The sequence below is a fragment of the Lichenostomus cassidix genome, chromosome 10, assembly GCF_008360975.1.
Source record: "Lichenostomus cassidix isolate B80296 chromosome 10, HeHo_3.0, whole genome shotgun sequence".
Taxonomy (NCBI): Eukaryota; Metazoa; Chordata; class Aves; order Passeriformes; family Meliphagidae; genus Lichenostomus; species Lichenostomus cassidix.
Genome location: NC_139491.1, coordinates 9,260,836 through 9,282,403, shown reverse-complemented (window position 1 = coordinate 9,282,403; position 21,568 = coordinate 9,260,836). Strand labels below are relative to the sequence as shown.

General features: G+C 39.0%; 1 protein-coding gene and 1 long non-coding RNA gene across 2 annotated transcripts in view; one reads left to right on the top strand and one right to left on the bottom strand.

Annotated features, from left to right (window-relative positions):
- The window catches only part of BNC1 (basonuclin zinc finger protein 1), a 74,714-nt gene extending 73,912 nt beyond the window's left edge, over positions 1 to 802 (bottom strand). Inside the window, exon 1 of the mRNA XM_085070507.1 lies at positions 683 to 802. Coding sequence (XP_084926633.1) covers positions 683 to 691 — 9 coding nt within the window. The 5' untranslated portion in view covers positions 692 to 802. The remainder of the gene's footprint in view (positions 1 to 682) is intronic.
- Positions 700 to 21,568, top strand: LOC146432684 (uncharacterized). The gene is made up of 3 exons (XR_014854293.1): positions 700 to 835; positions 1,242 to 1,350; positions 21,498 to 21,568. It is a non-coding gene; the product is annotated as an uncharacterized LOC146432684 (long non-coding RNA).

The following is a 21,568-nucleotide window of genomic DNA, read 5'->3' as shown; positions in this document are numbered from 1 at the left end:
AACTAGGGTGTCTTCCAGGAGGCTCCGGATGATATTGTGATAGTGCTGTCAACTTCTCAGTGATTCTGTAAACAGATGTGTATTTCAACGGGTTCTTATGACCACAAAAACACTTCCCCTGACTGCTATCAAAGGCTTTACAAGGTAGCAATTAACCATCACCTAAATGCGCAACGCCCAAGCTTGCTAATAAAAGGGCAAAAAACCGTGCCCTCTGGCACTCGCGAAAAAAGGAAAAACACACACGCACCAAACCAAGTCAATAAGTTAAGGCCAAAGCCGCCCCGTCCTTGCTCGGGCTCGGGCAGCGCAGCTCCCCGTGAGGCGCAGCTCCCCGCGGACACTGCCGCCCGCGGCCCTTGGCGCTCCCGGGGCAGCTCAGTCCCCGCTCCGTCTCCGCTCCGTCTCCGCTCCGTTCTCGCCGCCACACAAAGCCTCCTCGGCGTCGCGGCAGTGCCACGTGCGGCCGGCGGGGCGAAGATACCGGTGGGAGCGGGGAAGCCCGCGGGGCCCGGCCCGGTCCGGCCCCGCCACACGGCCCCTCAGGGGCGCAGCAGCGGGCGGCCTCCTGCAAGGAGCCCTTCCAGCCGCCGGCCCTGCCCGGAGGCTCCAGCGGGGCTTCCCCTCGTCCCAACACCACATAACCCGAGGTCCCGAAGCCGCCCGGCGGGAGGATACTCACGGGCTCCATGTCCGACGGGACCACGAAGCGCCCGACGCTGAGGCGACTGCTGAGGCGACCCGAACCGGCGGCGGCTCCCCCTGCGCTCCGGGCGGGCAGCTCTGCCCCCTCAGTGTTTAATGCTCGCTGCCCCGGGCCGGGGGTGGGTCAGAGGTGAGCTGCCACAGGTGGGCTGTCGCTGCCGGCTGTGACCCCGCTCCGCCCCACCGCACCTGGGCGCCCTTTGCAGCACGCTGGCCGGCGCGGGCTGAGGGCTCAGGGTGCCCCGCCAGGCTGTGGGAGCCTCGCCGCTTGGAGAGGCACTGCTCGGACACGGTGAGGAGCACACTCCTTGGCTGCTCGGACACGGTGAGGAGCACACTCCGTGGCTGCCCCGAGGTGTCAGGAGGTGGCCTTTCCTGTCTGCCAGTCCATCTGCATAGCAAGAGTTCGATGGAAAGTCTGAATTTGATTTCTGACGTGGAAAGGGGAAGTGATCCCACAACGATGTGCGAAGCTACATCAGTGTAAAACTTGGCCAAATGACAAGAGAATTAACCTTTTCCTTCTCTTTTTCTAGAAGCTTCCACAGCTAAGAAGAGCCACCAGCGTCAGAAACAGAAAATTGAATAGTTGTCTGAATTTGTCTTCTCAAGAAGATACACTCATTTAAAAAGAGTGAATCAAAGGTATGGGTCCTACAAATCACTCTATGTATACAAAAAGTATTCATTGTGCACGTGCAAACTATATTGGTGCACATTGGAGACACAAAACAGAGGGAAAAAATATCTCAGCACCTTTTTGCCAATATAACTAGTATCTTCTTACCCAGGCTAAAAGGTTGTTACAGAGTTCTGGAAGACTGGGTGTGGTTACAGTTTTACAGTTCTAAATATTATATACTTAACAAGTATCACTGTTATTTCTTAGATGCTCATATGGTGCATAGAATTTGAACCCTGTAATCACTTTACGCCCTTTGCAATCTTAGTGGCTCTTAGTGGAAACAGTAACTAATGTCAACCGACTGTTCGCAGTTGGTCACATAAGAAACTGTTTACAGAGTCAACTTACTAATCAAGCAAAAATGTTTGAATAATTTAATAAATGAAGTATTTTACAGCAGGCAATCTGAGGACATAGGACAAGGTTTTTGATATGCATAATGTCCATACTGAAATTCTTTAATGCCCAGTGTTATAACTATTCAGAAAGGAAGCAGCTATGGGGGAAAAAAAGTCACACTGATTTAATGCTACATGTGAAGTTATTACTACTACTCTTTATTTGGTCTTGCAATAAAAATGTGGGAAATACAAACAGAAAATGAACCTTTTGTAAATGTATGTAGCATACGATTACCAAAATACTGCAGTTCACTAAGTTGCTTCAAGTAAATGGATCTTTTCAAATTCAGGTTTAAATGCATGTGAATAATAGAGATCTTACTGACAAGTCATTTTACACACAGCTCTCCTGTTTTATGTCATGATTATCATGATTTTGAAACAGAATCAAAGAATCTTCAATTCTATAAACAGGAATTTAAAGACACATTACTTTCTTCTTTGAAATGTGTCGATGCTGTAAAAGCATAGTGCTGAAAGGCTGCCAAGCTAATAGACCAGTGAGCACTAGGAAGAGATTAATTTTATACCTGGAATGAGTGTATACAGTTTCCATGCTATTTATTGAAAGGGCTGGAATGTGAACTAGAGTTTCCTTCATGGTGCAGTGTTATGTTAAACCCTGGAGTAATGAGCTAGCCTCTGCAAGAGGGAGTCTCAGTTCAGGACTGGGACCACCTATGGATGTTAGTCCACAAGAAAGTAAATCAAAATGGGATGTTTGAGATGCTTACTTGTCTTTTTTTCCCCCCCCAGTGTTTTGTTGAATACTGGTGCTTGTATGCCAAAATCAATGTGAATATTTGGGAATGCAAATATGTTTTGAGCATTTCTGTTTATTTTGAAACCTGCATATATTAAAATAGAGAGGTGCATGCTAGCAACCACAATTCCCTCACTAGAGAGCTCTGCCTGAGGTGTAGCCACAGTTGTAATCTCCAGGTGTGTTCTTTCTACTTTTCAAAGGAGCCTGATCAATAAAAAGAGGCAGAGTGTAGGCAAAGCAATGGATCCACTTCCACAAGCTTCGTTAGCCAGTGGTTATTAGGAGAAGATGCTCATGAGCTCCAGACCAGTTTTGGGAACTTGTTTCTTTAAAGGTTTCCAGAAAAGTTGTATTAAATTGGCTTTTGTTGTCCTGTAGCTCACTGTTTACTGTTCAGAATGGATTTCTGGAGAAGAAAAAAAAAACAACAAACCAAAAATCCTGAAAACAAACAAGCAAACAAAACCCAGGTCTTTTTTCGTATTAATCATCTTAAGGTATTTAGTTCAATATATTGTATTGTACTACCAAGATCTTGGGTCATCCTGCTGGGATTATTCCAATTTATCTTTCCTTGTGAGGAGGATGACATCTCCATACCTTTTCTGGGGCAGCTGGAAAAGAAGCCAAACACTTCTGGTGTGAGGAGTTCAGTTTGGGTTACCGAGTAGGAAGAAAAATGCTGAAGGAGGAATTTTTTTCCTGAGCAAAACTATGACTGAATTGTATTCATGAAAAATTATCACTTCCTAACTGACATTCTTAGTCAGAAGTAGCTGGCATAGGGCACCATGAATATTTGGAATGTTAAAGAATGGTCAGAAAGAGCAAAAGCATTACACAAGTTGCTCTTCTGTGCTGCATGTCATACAAGGTTTCTGTTCCAGACAGAAAACACACTGAACTAGGTGACCACACCTCGAATTCATGTGAGAGGAGGCATTGAGTCATCCGTTTTGTCCAAGAAAATACCTACAGGCAACAGTTACAGCTGTTGATATAACATGGTCATACACCTATAGACTTGCACAAGTAAACAAATTGGCTGCTAAATCAGTAAATTGATAAGCCAAAGCAAGCCCATTTAAAACTATTTGAGAAAACAGCTGGGCCTAGTGGAGTGCTTAACGTAACACTCAATTTCAAGTAAATAACCAAACTTCATGGTTCATTTTTCTATTTGGCTGAGGAAGAAATGTGAGGAAAAATGTCACAGAAAGTTTCATCAATGATCACTTCGAATTTTTTCAGTGATGTAGAGATTCAGATTACACAATCCTGAATACAATCCTGGATATTCTTTATTTTTCAGGGTTTTTGAACTTTAAGTGTGACTAAATACAACTTCGAAGTCAAAACACTTAGATATATAAAACCTAAGGCCAAAGGTTTCATTAGCTTGTATTGTTCAACTTCAAGAGCATTGCCTTTTATTCTCACTCTTGTGTTTAGTTCATTCATACACTGCCACTGCAGACCCCAGCAGCCAAGGAGGCCTTCTGGACTTTGGAACAGATGATTTTCTGAGTCCCTTCACCCTCAGGTTATTTCCTCTTCTCCAGCTGTGATGATTTCACTCAATCATAGTCACTCAAATGCTATTACATACTACATACGGGAGAAGCAACATTTACCCATAATTTGTTTAGAACTGTTTTAGAAAAAAGAAGGGATTGTATTTATCAGAAGAATAAAAGGTACAGGGGCAGTTCTGTTGGGAATCAGTCAGCCTTGTCATGTAATAATTACTGTATTGTAATTTTATTGTAAACTTTAGCTATAGCATTTAGTAAGCAAAGCTTGTAAATTATTTGCCTTCTAAAATCTTTGGAAAATGCATTGAAGAATAATCACAGTTCTAACCACTAGGGAAAAGATCATGTGATCTGTGCCAGCTGCACATTTTTGTTGAGCCACTGAAGACCCTCCCTGCATGAATCTTTGGTCGAGGTTGGATTTTTATCATGTGTCAGTATATAAATTCAATAGAATGAACAGCATGTCTCTCTTTTTCTTTAGTAAAAAAATTGACTAATGCCACGGTGACCTCATATAGCTATGTTTTATGCTTTTGGCATTTTGGCTCACCACAGCAAGTAGATAAGAAGGATACATGTCCAGCTGTAAAGAAATAAGCAACCTAATCATACTGCTGAAAATGATATGGTTCTGTTTCACTTCTGGTTCATCTTGTTTCCTCTTGTACCTCTATTGAGGAGTGAACATGTCAGGCTATGCTATCTTTCAGCCAAACAACTTGATAGTAAGGCCATGCCAGCTACAGAGTCTCTGCCTTGAGCCAGCTGAGAGATTCTTCTTTTTGTGGGGCCGTTAATGTGTGTGGCAGTGGTGAAATTGGAGTTGCAGAAACACGAATTCTCGGTTTGTCATTCAGTGGTTGACAGATGGAATACTGCATCATAACAATGGACCATATAAAATACAGAAAAAAGGTGGTATAACAAAGAAAGTATGAATAAATGGTACTTTTCATTAAGATGTATGAATACATGCTTTTCAAGGATATTAATTTGATTTGGGTAATGTCAGTGGTGTATCAATCCAGAGGAAGTAGCAGAAGACATTTTGCGTTTAAGCTGCTGACTGTATTGATCAGTTTTGTGGGGAACAGGTCTGTGGCCCTTTTTCTTTCTAATGGGTATCTCTGTAACAAATGTAGTAAAAAGGAGTACTCAGGAATATGGTGTTCTTCAGGTTATATAAAACAATTGAGACTCCTTGTGGGCTCCTCTCTGCCTGGGTAGTCAGAGGGCTCCCTTAAAGGTGGCCAGGAGTCACTGTAACTCCAGTGTTTAAAAAGACAAGAGAAAGTTTGAGTCATCATGACATCATAACTCAGGGTAGCAATTTCTGAGGCAAATGAGGACTTTTCTGATTATTAAAGCTCCACAAGCAGTGTATGTCTGGCCCTCACATATTTTATGCTCTTTTCTATCATTATTTTCTTTCACTTAGAGCTTTCTTTAATAAAGATCTTACCATGTGCAACTACAGACCAGTTAGGCTAGTTTCATCTATAGGAATGACATTTGAAGGAATTTTTAACAGATTAGGAGAAGGAGTATCTTGTAAAAGCATCCTTCAGCCTGATTAGTTGTATACACATGGTTTAGGAAAAAAAAAGTCATGCTTCACTAGCCTTCTGGAACTCTTTGAAGATAACACTGCCAAGATAGGGTGTAGCATGGACATTATATTTTTAGATTTTCAGGAGTCATTTGACAATGTTTTACCCAAGAGATTAATGCTTAAAGAGAGGGGAGTGAAGGGGCAAGAGAAAGGTTTTCTCATTAAATTGAAAAGTAGCTGTAAGCAAGAGCAGTGAGGAGCTAGAAGTGTCATTTTTACAGACAGGGGGAAGTAGAATTTGTAAGACTGAAGCACTTCTGTGTATTAAGTTAACTTTATTTACATGAATAGCTGGGATGGATGTATTCTTCTGAATGTAAAACAGGCTCCATATTTTTCATTTATTGCACTAAGAAGCTCTAACAAGGTTTGTAATCTCAGTGTGCTGAACACTGTACTTGTTGAGATTGTCCCAGCACCCATCTAGACACTGTGGAATGAAAGCAGGAGGCAAATGCTGTTTTCCTGATTACGTAGAGGAGGTTCTGAGGCCTGGACAGACTTAATCCAAGCCACAGAGGAAAATCAGTGGATCTGATGAGTGAATGTGTTTTCTTCATGAGATGGGATTTCTGATTTGGAGATGATACTTCACAGGAAACAACAGTAAATTCCAAAAACTGGTGAAGTGCTGAAAAGCAAATAGTGCCAGGTGAAATGCATCTCCATATTAAAATACAGTCTAATCAGAAAAGAAATTTAAAGTTTATTTAAAAGCATATATTTTAGCATGACTTATGCATCTGTAGGAAATACAATTTTATATAGAAGTTACGTCAAAGAACCTATTTAGAATAGTTATCTCTCCATGCTGTATAAAAGAACCTCTTAGAAATGGTGCAACATTCCTAATTAAAATATGCATGATTCAAATACAACTTTCTAAATAAAAGCCATATCTTAATTGTTTCTATAGGTAACAGTAAAAGAACTAAGCAGAAAGGAGCACTTATTTTGGCACACATAATATATATAATGGTACATCAGTGACTGTGGCTAGCACAGTTTTTCCCATGGAAAGTTTTCTTGTGTTTTTGTAAATAAAGATAAAGTTTGGATGTTTTGGAACAGTGTCCCAGAACTTGGACAGTGCAGGCCTGGCCAATCAGGCCTGGGGGAAGGCTTCTGACTGACCAATCTGGGTGACTTTTGAGAACTCTATAAATGTGATGAAATCAAAACAATAAAGGTCATTCCTTCTTGCCACCGAGAACCGATGCATTCATTACTCTGCTAGCTGCTCAACAGCGACAAGTGACCAGTGGAGTGTGAGCACCACTGTGTCTGTAATTTGGGTTTGAAATATTAAGCTTAGCAAGATGTGAATATTACCACACACATCCAATAATGTTCTGAGATGCTGCCCACCTCTTTCTGTGCATCCACTAACCAGGATACTAAGCTTAAAATTGTAAGTGGCAGATGAAATTTTCAAAGGAACTATCTGTACTGTAAAAAAACCCAACAACCTCTTTTTAGACTAGAAATCCACCTTGTATTCCTACAGGTCTTTTCCCTAGTTTTAATACCCTCTTTCAAAAAGCAAGACCCTACCCTTCTGCTTTGTTTTTGAGTTCCTAGGAATCCTGCCTGACTGCACTTCCAATACAAGATCATAATTTGCTCTTGCAAAGGAGACTTCATAAGAGTCCAGCATAGATAATACTGATTTATCCAGCTGTGAAATGGAACAGATTGAGATCCTTCATCTTAAAAATATCTCGTCTCTCTTCCCATTCTGCTTATCTTCCTCAAACTTTGCTGAGACTTCTTAGAACTACTTGGTGCTCCTCTCTGCCTCTTTACAGTCCCTTGCTTTGTGCATATTAGACACTTAACTGGAATGTATCTGTAGGAACAAATTCCTGTGAGGCAAGTTAGGGTGGTAATTCATACTGTTTGATACTACATGGTTAATAATTAGGGTATGTGGTCTTACATCTTGGTAAACATAAGGTAACTTCAGGTAGTTTGATGGTCAATGAAAGTGGGCTAATCAACCTTGTACTCACCACAGGATAACAATGTGTGCATGAATAGCTGCCATGTATTACATAATGCACTGTAATTTTTACCTTCTCTTACTTAACAATTTATGCCTGGAAATAACTTGTTCTGGTTGCTATATCTGACTTGTTGAATGACTGAGTGATTGTAGGAACTAATCCATGCGTTGCCTCAAGACGCTTTTCAGCTGGAGTTGTGCATGCTAAGGATTTTTATCTAAACAAGAAAAGCTCTAATCCCAGTTCTTTATCGATGTCTATAATATAATTATGTATGTTTGAGACCACCATATTCTTTATGCAAGATGGCTGTGGTAGGGTCTTTTGTGCTAAAGCTCCAATGTATACCTTACCTATGCCTAGGTTGGAAGTGCCACACCTCTTATATGCCATAAAGAGGTATCTAAGTTAGAAGAGCTGCTCGGTGTGCTGTTATTGCTTGTGTTATGTCCTAAAGGAACATGAGTCAATCAATAATTAAGCCACAAAGTACTGCCTGTTGACATGGCAACATGTTCACAGATGTGACGTGAACTTAATGTCCTTCTTTCATGTCTCCTGTGAAAGTAAGAGTCTCCTAAGCTCAGTAACAAAGAATTGGAGAAGATGTTGCCAGGGGAAAAGGAGAAAATACAAAAAATAGATGATTTCTTTTATAAAAATGGATGCCTTTTAACCCTTTCTTTTTCAAATCTACTGTATAAATGGTCCCTCTGTTTTTTTAGTGCAAGGACCTTTCCCTAAGGAAAAAATCCCCAATTGCTTATTGCCAAACCCTTTTAGAAGCATGAAATGAACTTCCTTATGGATCGCTTTCATGATTGCTTCTTTCCCATGTATTTCACCCCACCCACATTTTTTAATGGAGCTGAAGTGAACACACTCTTTTAGGTTACTGCTGTTTAGGCAAGACTCTGTCTAGCTCCAAGAATAACATTAGCTGCGGCACCACAGATTAAGGGTTGGCATGAAGGTCCAAATGTGAATTTGTCATCGTTGGTTGGTGCCTGTTGTTCTGAAGACGAAAGAAGCGCGAGTTTGTGTGACATCAACTTCCGTACGTTGGGATCATTTTTCCTGGCTGTTTCTGCAGTTTCCCTGCACGTGCTCCCACTCTCACACTCTCCCTGCTTGCCAGTTACCCTATTCTCCTTTTGGCTTGCATGTCTTTCTTCCAAGCTTTCTGCAGCAGATGTTAATGGGTCTCGCCAACACGCTTTGTTTGCCACATGTGTTGCTACCTGTGTCACAATGGGTGAGGTTAATTTTTCTTTTTTTTCCAGGGCATCTTTTTACTTCTGCCTCAGTCGGTGTCTTGATCTTTCACACATTAAAAGTTTACTGCACGTTCTTTCCTTTGGGAGCTTGGTGTCCTCCATGCAAAGGACATGTCCAGTCCAGCAGAACTGCGCTTTTATAAGATTGCTTCAACACTGTTTGTGCAACCACTTTGCAGAACTTTGTTATTCATGATTTTATCTTGCCACTTGATATGCATAATAGCTTGAAGGTGCCGTTGATTAAATTTTTCCAATGCTTTGATGTACCAGGACTAGCATTTCCATGTTTCTCAGCTCTAGAGTGAGGTAAAATTTAGAACACTACAGAAAAGCCAGGGTTTGGTCTTGTGTCTAATAATGTACTAATTCCAGATTTATTGGATGTAATTCTCCGTCTCAATATAGAAAAACTAATTGATGTATAAAACCCAACTGTTTTGAAACTCGTGTGAGGCAGAGGCATTAGATGTAGGGTATAAAATTCTCGTGTGTATTCCTTGCCCTTTAACAAATCAGGAAACATTTTCGATAGCCTAAATTTTATAAAAGTACAAATCTCAGCTGCAGACTACTGTGCAGCTAGGCAGTCTGAATGTTTGGTGGACCCTACACCCTTCAGCAAGTATTAATCCTAACCTTCCAGACATAAAATATATGGAAAAGTAATACCTAAGTACAGTGATAAAAAGAGACAGACAAGATTGCTGAGACAGCAGGGTGACCTCATACTTTATGAAATACATCCCTTCATTTCTCCTTGGCTGCTTTCTTTTTAATTCTTTTCTCCAGAATCCTGTGAGTTCAGATCTCTGAACAGATGAAATTTTACTTTTAAAAAAGAAACCTCTTTTTGCTTATATCACTATTCAGATCAATTTTGATAACAGAAGTGTACTTCAGCAATATATTTTGATAGGATGAGAAGCAATTCAAGAATTTAAGATCCACAACAGCATCTTTGAGTTTGGATTTGGGCAAAGTGTACAGCTGAATGACATGTTTGCTGTGCCCTTAATAAATAAATTGCTCACTGGCTGTGCTGCTTGCAAACAGACAGCCTTTAGGCAATGCCCAATTGTCCTTTGTAATATTTGAAAGGCAAGTTCAGTTGAGCTGGAGAAAAGGACCCAAATCTCCATTTTCAAATACTGTCATCCTATTTTCATTTACTGAAAAATAATACTCTACGGCTCTCTACTTGGAATTCTTCTGTGAATTTTTAACACGCAAATCAGTTCATAAACCTTACGATACATATAATTTATAAACAAAAGCTAGACATTTAATGGGATTTCTGCAGGCACATTATAATTATACCTGAACAATAGTCAACAGGGAAGGGAGTGATGGTAGCACCATTAGGAAAAGAGAAGCATGACTGCTACCTCTGCAAGACTTAACTTGATGGGAACTCAGCTATTCCCATGGCAATTCAAAACACTGGAATTATGCTGATTTAGTACTTGGTGTGCAATCATGACATGTTTGGGTTTTTTTTTTAGATCTTACTTGAAAAGTGTCGCATTGATATAGGTGGGCCTCATCACAGGCAATAAAATCCCACCCATACAAAAGAAATTAAAATGTACAATACCTTTAGTTCACTTTCCAGCACATGTACATGTTTGAAAAAATACAGTAAATTATTGTGCCATTGAATGCATTCGGATCTCTTCTAAGCTGTAAAGTATACTTTTGTTCTGACCTTCAGTACTTAGAGAGTTTCATTAATTTTGCAAATTACAGTTTCTCTGTTTCATTCCTGTGACTTTAATAGCCCCATCTGCTGGCTGAGCACCAGGTACGAGAACTAGCATGTACCTTTGAAAGTCTCTTGTTGTAACAGGGCTTCCATAAACTTGCTACTGAAATGTTCTGTTTCTTTCCTAAGTGAGACTTAAGAGAGAAAATTGGAAAACTGCGTTTTATAGATGCACATTATCTCACTACGCTGTAGAGTTCATTTCGTGTTTACAAAGTTCTTGGTTTCTGCCAGTGTTGGTCTGCTTTGCTGATGATAAAGATGCACTTTTGTGGTTGTAGGAACTTAATTTCCTAAAACAATTTGCAGTTTGCTAAAGGGAAAAGCTGTGAAACTGTAGAAACTGGAAGAAAATGTAGGATTAAATGGAAATGGCGATACTCACTGAAAAAGGAACTAAGCAAAGATTTGCCTTCAGATGCAGTACTTCTGTAGCACTGAGACGGTGTTGTGTTCTGGAGTTTGTCTTATTGCTACTCCTCCCTAGGCATCTATTTGTGTAGAAGGTAGGATACAAGGAAGGAGGGACTCTTGATGTGACTCAGTAGGCTCATTTTCATGTTCTACTCTTCTTTTAATGGAAATGCATGTGACAAATCTCCCAGAAACAATAAGGGAGGCTTGATTCATCCCCTCATTCTTTAAATGGAGCTACTCGTTACTGCTATTTGAGGGAACGCTTTTGATGTTGTGTGTACAGCCATGGTACTACTTAGACATAAAGAAAGTAGCTTAGAAGATACCTAAGGAATATGAGCACATGTTTCTTGTACATCATTGAAACTGAACACAAATTTGATATTGTATCTGCAGATTGTCCTAAATAAGTATTGTTACTGTAAACATGTGATTTACCTATGTATTAATACATAATTAATAACAAATAGATTTTAATGATCTTTAAAAATATCTTACATTTAAAAATATATTCTCTTCAAAACCTGTCAAATGGCCTGAGAAAGAAAAATCCTGAAAAAAGCCATGTTGGGGAAGGATGTATGTTGGAGGAATATCCCAGACATCTGATTGTGGTCACTATGAAGAAACAAAAACTTGAGGAGGAAGGGAAAACTACTAATGGATGTACAGTGAATCAGAGCCTAAACTGTATTATAATTTTTGATGCTGTCCATTGCAATAAAGATCACCTTAATTCTTTTGCGATGTGCAGTAAAGAAAACTATGCTGAATAAAAGCAATTTGTCTTTTTCCAAAGTTTAGTCCACTGACTGAAGACAGAGAGAATGATTTAACAGAGCTTAAGCAAACACTAACAGAAAAATAAGTTTCCACAGCCATCCTATTAATCAGTTGATTCTGGTCTGATAAGATACTTGAGTGTTTTTTAGGGCAGTGAAATGTACAAGACAAGTCGAAATCACTAATGATATGATGGTCTTACTGATGTAGCAATCCACATTTTCTTATGAATGTGAAGATGTTCAGTAAGTCCTTGCAAGGAAATCACAGTAAAACTATTGCTCTGTTAGTAAATTAAGGTTTACAGATCCTTTTGAACTCAAATTGGTAAGTAAAAGTTACCTTTGCTTCTAGCCTGGTATAAAATACAGAGGGATTGAGTAACAAAAAGAAATAAAAGATTTATTTCTTAAAGATTAAGTACAGGATTGTGTTCAGGCTCTTTTAAAAACTCTTTTAAAATTCAGTTGCTGAAATTTTCAAAATATTTAAATGTTCCAGGTGAGTTTTACTGGAAGTCAAAAGGGCTCATGGTCTCCATTCACATAATTGCTTGGGAAAATATCAGCTCCTATTCTAGTTCTATAATAAATAGCACATGGCTTAGAAGACCAAAGGAGAGCTTCCTGCTGAAGATCAGGCACAAATACTAGCATACCATGGAAAATTTTCTGGTGGTGTCAGTGCAGAAGATACAACGCAGGATGCCTTTAAGTGCATTAAAAGAACACAGATGATTTTAAAAGGAAACCTGGGAAATACATTGATCATATGTTCAAGATCAACATTTTTCAGTTAGCAGGAGTGTTCCTGTAATATCCTTCTACTTGAGGTCTTTTGCCTTCCAAATGCATTTAACACAGTGATCCAAGGAAATCCACCCTGCTGCAGCTTTCCCAGCCTCTGTGCTGTTCCTCTCCTGCAGAGGTGTTCTTTAATGAGCACATGTTTCTCGGTCACAGGTAGTCCACGTTATGCCTGACTGCATTTCTTTACAGCCTTTAAAACCCTAAGCCTGCAGGCACAAGTGCCATATGTACGCTGCATGAGAGCCTGATCCTTCAGTGGACAGCTCAAGTGATTATGAATTACTCACTTGTGAAATCCTGAAGTGATATAAACAAAAGGACTAGTGAATCATTTTAAAAAAAACCTGATTTCTGTTTTATAAACAATTTAGTTCATTTAATAATGAAGTTTTAAAGTTAGCTGGAAGTTTTCTAACCGATTATCCTGTATACCTTGAGAAAGAAAAGAAATATATGTATAGAAAATCTTACATAAATAATTGTTACCTTTTAGATATCACATAAAGATATGTAGGGAGGTAACCATCAAAGAAAATGTTACAAACAGCAGACCCTAAACTTTGTTTTTGTAGGATTGGCAGCTAACACTGACCATTTCTGCTCAGCAAATATCTGGATTTGTCTTTTCCTAAGACCAGCTAATCCTTGCTCTCCTCTTCAGAAACGACATTCACATCTTTTTGTATTCACTTGAAGAACAGGTGGCTCAGATCAGCCAAACTTTAATCCTAGCAGACCTTGAACTTACTGGAACACTATTGCTCTTCCAGTGGGCTTAGAAGTTTTCTTTTTTTTCCCCTGCCATTACTATGATTAATAATGATCTTGACACACAGACACAGATGCACTTATATACACACTAATAAACATAAATAGGAAACATAATAGGTTAAGATATTTAAACCAGAAATCAGTCAGGAAGGCTGACCAGCAGGTTTTTTAAATGTGGTAGGCAAGAAGTCATATTTTAACTAAACAAAGACAGAGTTAGTATTTTAGATAGTCTTACAAGTAAGAGACAAATGCTCTTCATTATCCATTGATTAAAGGAAAGATGGTTTCCTATTCTACATTAGTTTACTGAACAGCTGGACAAATCTCCAAAACTTAAAAAATATTTTTACCAAATGCTTTGAAATATATTGTGCTTTGCCTGTTCTAAATCTGAATGTTGTACAATTTGATGATCTGAGATAACCAATTTGTACTCAGAGTAGCACAGAACCCATAACAACACATCTCTTGTGATTGTCTGTACTTAGTAACCATTTCTAAAATCCTAAACTGTCCACTGTGAGCTTGGAGTACTGAGACCACTTACAGACACTTTTCCAAATTATGACTCATTATGTTAAGCCTTCTTTTCATGAAACTCTGCTTAACTGTGCATGTGCTGATTGTTTTCTTTGTCATCTGACTTTCAGACTGGTTACTGATCTCCTTTGATATACTGTACATGACATCCTAACAAAACCAAGTCTTTAATCAAAATGATGAGGATTCAAATGTGTGCCACTGTCAGACAGCAGGGTAAGGCTAACATGCAGCAGATGTGTACTTGCAGGTCAGATGGAATGAATGGATTTAAGACATACAGTTGGTACAATCTTTAGTTTAACCCTAGATCTGATTTTAAAACCCAGGCAAAACATTTTCACAATGAGCTGTGTTGGTTTGAACTGCCAGCTGGCAAAAAACTGGCACAAATATTTTATCCATGGGGTAGTCCTGACAAGCCCTGATAGTCACAATCTAGAAAACAACAGGAATTCATTGCAGAGAAAGAGATTGACGGCTCTTTATGACAAAAATAATGTTGTGACAAAAATCACTTGCATTAGTAGTTCTGTGTCAATATTTTCTCTTTCATGCTGCTAATCTACAAAATCAAGATGTAGAAAAGCAAAAGACAGGTGATTTTTTCTAACAGATTTCACTAATGTAAACCCAAACCAGTGGGACTGCATAAATGAAAACTGCAGCTGTGAGTCAAAAATAACACTCAAGGATCAGGGAGCACCAAGAGCTAGTATGTCAGAATATAATCTGCTTTAATATAGTTTAGAAAAGAGGCTGGAAATTTAAACATTTATTTGTGTGAGCTGAACTTTTCTCAATAAAACAATACATAAACTGTGGGTGGGATAGACTGCTCTATTTTTCAATACACATACACAAAAGTTTTAAAACAGTGCCAGCCTTACTGAGCTCAGTGAGAGTTGTGCTGCTCCACACTGTCAAGGAGATGGTTTTGCTGCAAACCAGTTCTGAAGGGACTGATGCCGCTAGTGTTTAAGCTACAGCATGATTAATTTTCTTAAGTTCATCACAGGCGTTGAATTTATAGTAGTAAAGACTGTTGAGGGCACTGCTATTTATTAGGGAAAGTGTTACCAGATAGTATTTTTATTATAGGGAAGTACAGTAGATATAAGTTCATGGACTATAAAACAAAAGAGGCAGGTTATGCGTTTATTCTACTCTGAGAAAATACAGATTTTCATGCACTGTAGTGATATTTGTTTAATGCTGCTTATTTTGAACTGAAGAGTCCTGTCCCCCATTGCTTTTTGTACATGCCAAGATTTTGTGGATTCAAGCTGTGCACTGGTTAATTGTAAATTCACTGAAAGATCCACGAGAAATGCTGGTGGCAATAATAATGCTCAACTGAATAAGCAGTTAAGCACTTCTTAACAAGTTATCTTGTTGATGAACCGAGTAGAAATACTGAGATGGATAAATTAATCAGGGGCTAATTCCTGCTCAAGAGCTCTGAGCAGAATGTTCTGTTCCAGGGATACAAAAGAACCAGGGAGTTAGTAGGTATCCCCAGATGTTGGTTCCTCTTGTGTTAGAGCTTTTCCTTTACAGCATTTCCAGCAGTGTCACTGGTCTGTATGGCTGTTGATCTCCAGCTGAAGCATCAGTCCTTTGATGGTTAAAGGTAGAGGGATTGAATTCACAGCAACCCTAACGGCACTCTAATGTATACCAGACAATGAAATGGCTTTTGTCAGCCACGAGTTTGGGGAAATGTTACTGTTTGCAGACTAATCTTCCACTGAGAATAGTTTTTCCTCTGAAAACAGAGGTGAATGAGTCCAGTGAGGTTAATGAATTCATGAACATGAGTCAGAGATGTAGATCAAAATTCCTGCCTTTATTCTATTACCGTATACTGAAGTATTTGTACAGTCATTGCTTTGCTTTTACATGGGGAAAATAGCATTATGATAACTTTTTTTAAGTCATAAGAAGAGAATGCCTGTTGTTTAGTCATGTAATATAATGGGTCTACCAAGGCATGACGTGTATAAAAAATGTTTTTCAAGAGCACTCAGAGACTACAGTGCCCAGTTTTGGACTTGGGTGCCACACTCAAAATGATTAGAATTATTTTCAGAAGAAACCCCATGCTCGACCATTTAATTTATGATAACAATGCTCCTTACATTGCAGTTCATCTCTACCCTGGCATCTTTGGGCAAAGAAAAGAATCCAGTTCTACATTTTTCCTTACTCTATTGGGAAGAATTTTATTGAAGCTTTGGATTAGAAAGGGTAACAACTGAAAATGTAACTTCACCTTTGTGATCTTAGCGCATTTTTTCTCAGTTCTGTTCAGCACATTGAAAACTCAATAAGAATATCCACAATTGTCAGAGAGTAAAGGATTATATGCAAATGCACAGTGCTTTAATTGCTGAGGAGGGAAATATATTTTTCTCCTTGTGACCCCTGTATTTAGGTTATACAACAAATACCTTATTAAATTGATATAGTCACATATTGCTGAAGAGCTATTAAGTTCCATAGTGTTTGCATATATATAATCATGGAGCATTATGGCTCTATGGTCATCAGGTAGTCTCTGTTTGATTCTCTTAATATACTCTGATAGATGATGTACTGAAGCTTCAAGAATCTGTTTAACCTAGCAGGTAACTTATGCCACATGTGTATGGGATGTACAACACAGTGAATGCCAGTAGAAAGTCCCTGTTTTGCAGTTGCGAAATGTTCTAAACCCCAGTCCTTTTCTGTACCCATCCTGGATAATGGTACAGTTTGTAGCAGGGCTGACATAGCATGGTCAGTGCAGTATTTGCCTTTGAAGTGCACTGTGGAAAATCTCTGGTTTAGGAAATGAATATTTTGTGCAGAATATTGTCTTAGCTCTCACTCATGCCATCTTTGGTTTCTACAGTTGAATATAGATGTACTGACTTCTGACTGAGCGTCTAACTTAGATTTTTAGATACACATTCTTGTCTTAAAAATCAAAAAGGAAGAGTTGCACATTATTGATAGCCACCAACTACACACCTTCCTGGTGAGGAAGAATGTTGTCATAAGTCAACGCCTACACTTTTGTCTTTCAATCTTATGTCTCTGTAAGGCTGCACAATAGTAATATCAGCTGCCTCCTCTCATGTACTTTATGATTCTTCTATCCAGGACCTCAAATATTCCACCTGTGCTTTCTTGTCCTTTCTTGCTGTCCACACACAGTATCCTGAGGTCTCATTGCTATACCTAATTGCTAGCTGGGCAAGAGGCAGCATGTCCTGTGGCTGCTTGTGTGTTGATTGTCCAGCTGGTGAGCCAGACAAAACAGAACTTCTAAGTTCACATTGCAGTTTTTCTCTTAATGAGGCCAGTCATCTATCTAGTCATCAGTTTTCATGTAGCTGGGTAGAACTTAATATCTTTGAGATCACTGCTCTTCTATCAAATTTGTTTGAGATTGGCCAATAGATTCAAAGTTAGTGGGAAAGACAGAAAACACAGTTGCATAAGCTCGGGATGATCAGGTTAGGAACACAGTAATGCTTTCTGGGTGCTAGACTAGACTAGTGCACTCTTCAGGTGTGTACTCACTAGACTGAATGAGACAAACAGATTCAGAGATCAGATAGTTTCCTAGATTGTAAATAATGCTATCCTAGGAATGGGTCAAGGAGACCTGCTTGTGTCAGCATATTCACATAGCCTCTCTTTCTACATTTTGCATCATGGAAATAACTTTGAATCTAGGACAGCCTCTGAGGCTAATTACACCAGAATCCAGGGTAAAATTTTGACATCGCAAAGATATGCAGCAGAATCCTCATAGGCAGATCACAAACTTGGAGGTGTGTATATTGAACTCACATGCAGTCTCTGAGATTTCATGCATCTATTCCTTCAGCTTACTTTATGTAGAGGCAAAATCATTCAAATGTGTGAAACTGAGATTCAGAGTTCACAGATTGTCCTTCGCAGAAGCAATACAATGAAATCTCTGAATAACCCAAATAATCACACTCATTGTAATTATATTATTATATTATAATAACCCAGATAAACACACTAGATTCAAGATGGATGTCCTGAATTTAGCTGAAAAAGCTTGCACTTTGTGGTGGGGTATGGTTTATATTAATGCAGATGGAAGGCCACCATCCTAGAAATGTCTTCTTGTACCGACAGCTGGATTCATTTGGGTGAACTGTGTTAAACTGTGGTTCTGCATAGTAACTGATTTCTGATATCAACTCCACAAGTACATCTGCTGCAATTCCATATTACAGAACTAGACCTTCAGTGTACCAGTCTTGAAAAACTGAGAGAAAACTTCAGCTGAAGTTGAGCAACATTTTACCACCACCAGTGACACCTTTCACAGCAGTTCCTGGGGGCGCATAGAGTAATGCTGATAAATCACCATATTTTTCAGATGCAGGAAGATGTGCCTCTGTTCAGTGCAACAGAGAAGTGGAGGTGATACTGCTGCTGGATTCCTGCAGGACCAAACTCACTGGGCCATTAATTTTCATTTGCCTCACTTCCTCAAGACAAAGCTGGCTTGATGCTATGTTAACTGGCAGCCCAGAGGTTCACAGTGTGCTGGGGAGTCCAGGTGGTGCAGCTCTGGGGAAGTGTAGTCCCTTCCTTGCAGTTTCAGTGTAGATGCTGAGCAATACAGGGTGGGCAAAACCAGGAGCAGATGAAGTTCTCAGTATAATTTTCTTTAACTCACAGCTTCCAAAATTCTGTGGTTAGGTAAGAATCTCCGCTTTCATTTAAAAATTAAATTTCAGAAGCCATAAAGTAAATCAAAAGAAAAACAAACAGATATTAATCTTGTGATGTTTGATCCAATTTTGTGTTTTGGGAACTGTCTTCTGGTTTTTGAACACCTGGATTTGGCAAGGCTGCTATCATGCCTGGAACAGCATACCCAAAGAGTTTTCTTACTATTGCTATTCCCCAACCACTCCCTTTCAGGCAAATGAAATAATTTGGACACAATATTTCAACACATTTTTTGCATTGAAGGTGTATAATAGCCTACAGAAGGAATATATCTAAAAGCCCAAATAAATAGCTGAATAATGTGCTCTTTATGAACCAAATTATCCAAATCTATAGTAAACCAAAATATTAAAAATTAATTTCTCTGCTTACATACCAAGTCTGAGTTTAGGATTTAATATTTTAAAAAATACAAGGGTGGCATAACTTCTATGCTAGGGGCTATGAGTTCTCTTACTTTAGTGAGCATCTCGACAACTTCAGGACATTTACATTAGAAATATTTTATATGGTACTGCAGATAATGTGGGAAAGAACTTCAAGTCCATGGTTTTTTACTATTTATCATCTTAAGGAGAGTAAAAAGCTGAGTGTATACATTTATTTAAATTAGTTAGGCTTTAAAGACCTCAAATTCCTAGATCTGTTAGAACTAAATCCTAAAATATGTTCTGGCAATCAGCAGTTTAACTGAATTGAAGCATGCATGTGCGATTTCTTTGCTGGATCACTATCTCATTAAAGGTATCCTGCAGATTTGAGTCCTTTCTGTCTAAATATCCTGAAACTTTACAACAGTTACTTACAATCCCAAAATAAAAAACAAAAATATTGCACTAGAACCTGAAATGGGGGAAAAGAATTTAAAATCCCATTTTTGAATAATAGGATCCTATTTTGATATTTGCAAATACACTTCATTAATATCTTAGGATGTAGGAAAAAGAAATTTCTTTAAAACTTTATAGTTTATCTTGGTATGACTTAACACTTTAAAATGCCTTTTCTTCTGTTCAAATGCATTCAAGGGGCTTCTGTGAATCTTTTTATTTACTGAGCACACCAGAGTGGCTCACTCAGAAGAGTTAGGGGCTATCAAGTAGAAAAGGTATTTAGGGATTTCTCTAGATGTCTGGAGATGCTTCTCTATCATACTAATTCCTAGGATATCAGTTGACAGTTTTTCCGCTGTTTTGTATAAGAAGGTATCTGCTGAGAATTCATTATCAGATTGTGAGTGGAAGAATTCCACTCTCTGGATGCCGTTTAATGTGGTCATATACCACACATGCATTTTACTGAAATACCTGCTTTAGTTTCCTGATTGGGTTTTTTTAATTCCCTCCTTTTTTTTTTTTTTTTTTTTTTTTTTTTTTTTTTTTTTTTTTTTTTACCTAAAGACCTGAATGCAGTGGCTGGGGGAACTGGAGAGCTCAGAATGTTAGTAATGAGATATGGAGCCCTTTTCTTCTAGGTCACTGGCATGAATTTGACCCTGGTTAGTAATAACCGAGAGTCATTATCAGCTGGTGGCTGTTTGGTGGCCTACGACACACAAGCTGGTGGTTTCACTTTGGGTAATGACCCATGGCTGCGTACACATACACACAGTCTGCAGCTAAAACATGTGCAAACAGCTTGGGAAATACCATATATCTCATGATTGAACTTCAAAACTCAGGCTGAAAGGTCATCTGTGGTGGCAATTAAGAGTGACAGGCTTTATACCCTGTCAGCCGCAGAGAACAAGGTGCTCAGCAGCATTCACACAGGTCATTTGCTCCTGCTTGGACAGTGGAACTTACACATTTAAAGCAGAATGACACAAAATAATGGATAGGTACTAAATTAATTCTGTACAAGATAAAGTAATGAAGCAAAGTCCTTACAGATTTGGAGTCTGTGAGCAAAAAGAAAGCAGCAGAAAATAAAAAAAAGTACTGGAAAAGGGAAGATATGGAATGGTAAAATAGCAAATGTGGAGAAGTGACAGCAAATACACTGATGGCCCATGCTTCCCAAAACACCTGACTCCTCGTGCCTCCTTTACAGAGTTAATCTACTTTCTGTGAAAAAACAGCTTGTTATATAAGATGAAAAAAATTCAGCAGAGTATTTAAGCGCATTCTTCACTTCCAGCATGTGAAAAATCCTGCTTGTTTCAGCAGAGTGAGTGTTGTTCCTTACAGTAGGTATTTGCTTATCTGCCTTACCAAAGTAGAGTTTCATAATTAAACTGTGTAGACTCAGCGAAAGGGTTTGGTTATGATGATGGATGTGGTTTTACTACATCATCAGCAAGCAACACGATGACCAGGAAATTAGCAAGGAGTAACAAAGAAATAAGATCTCCACTGATGTGACAGGAACTTAAGAGATTGTTGGGAGTGCTTTTGGAGCAAATGCATGCTGGGTCAGGATTTTCCACAAACTCGTTCATCCATCTCTGCAGTTACTGTTAAATATCTCTGACACACGTGTGTTGATTCAATGGTGAAAGGCTTAAAGATCAGGCTGGGTTGACATTTTTCTTGTAAGGCTCAATATCATGAAAACATTTGAAGTGTAAAGAGCTGCAGAACTGGCTAGTTTCACATGTCATACTGATGCTGTGTGGCTTTGTAAAAGAACTGATACATTTTGACGCTCTAGGCCTGAAGCAAATACAAAGCATAGGACTTCTGAGCATGGCAAGAGACCGTGAAGCAGCAGCACAGAGCACC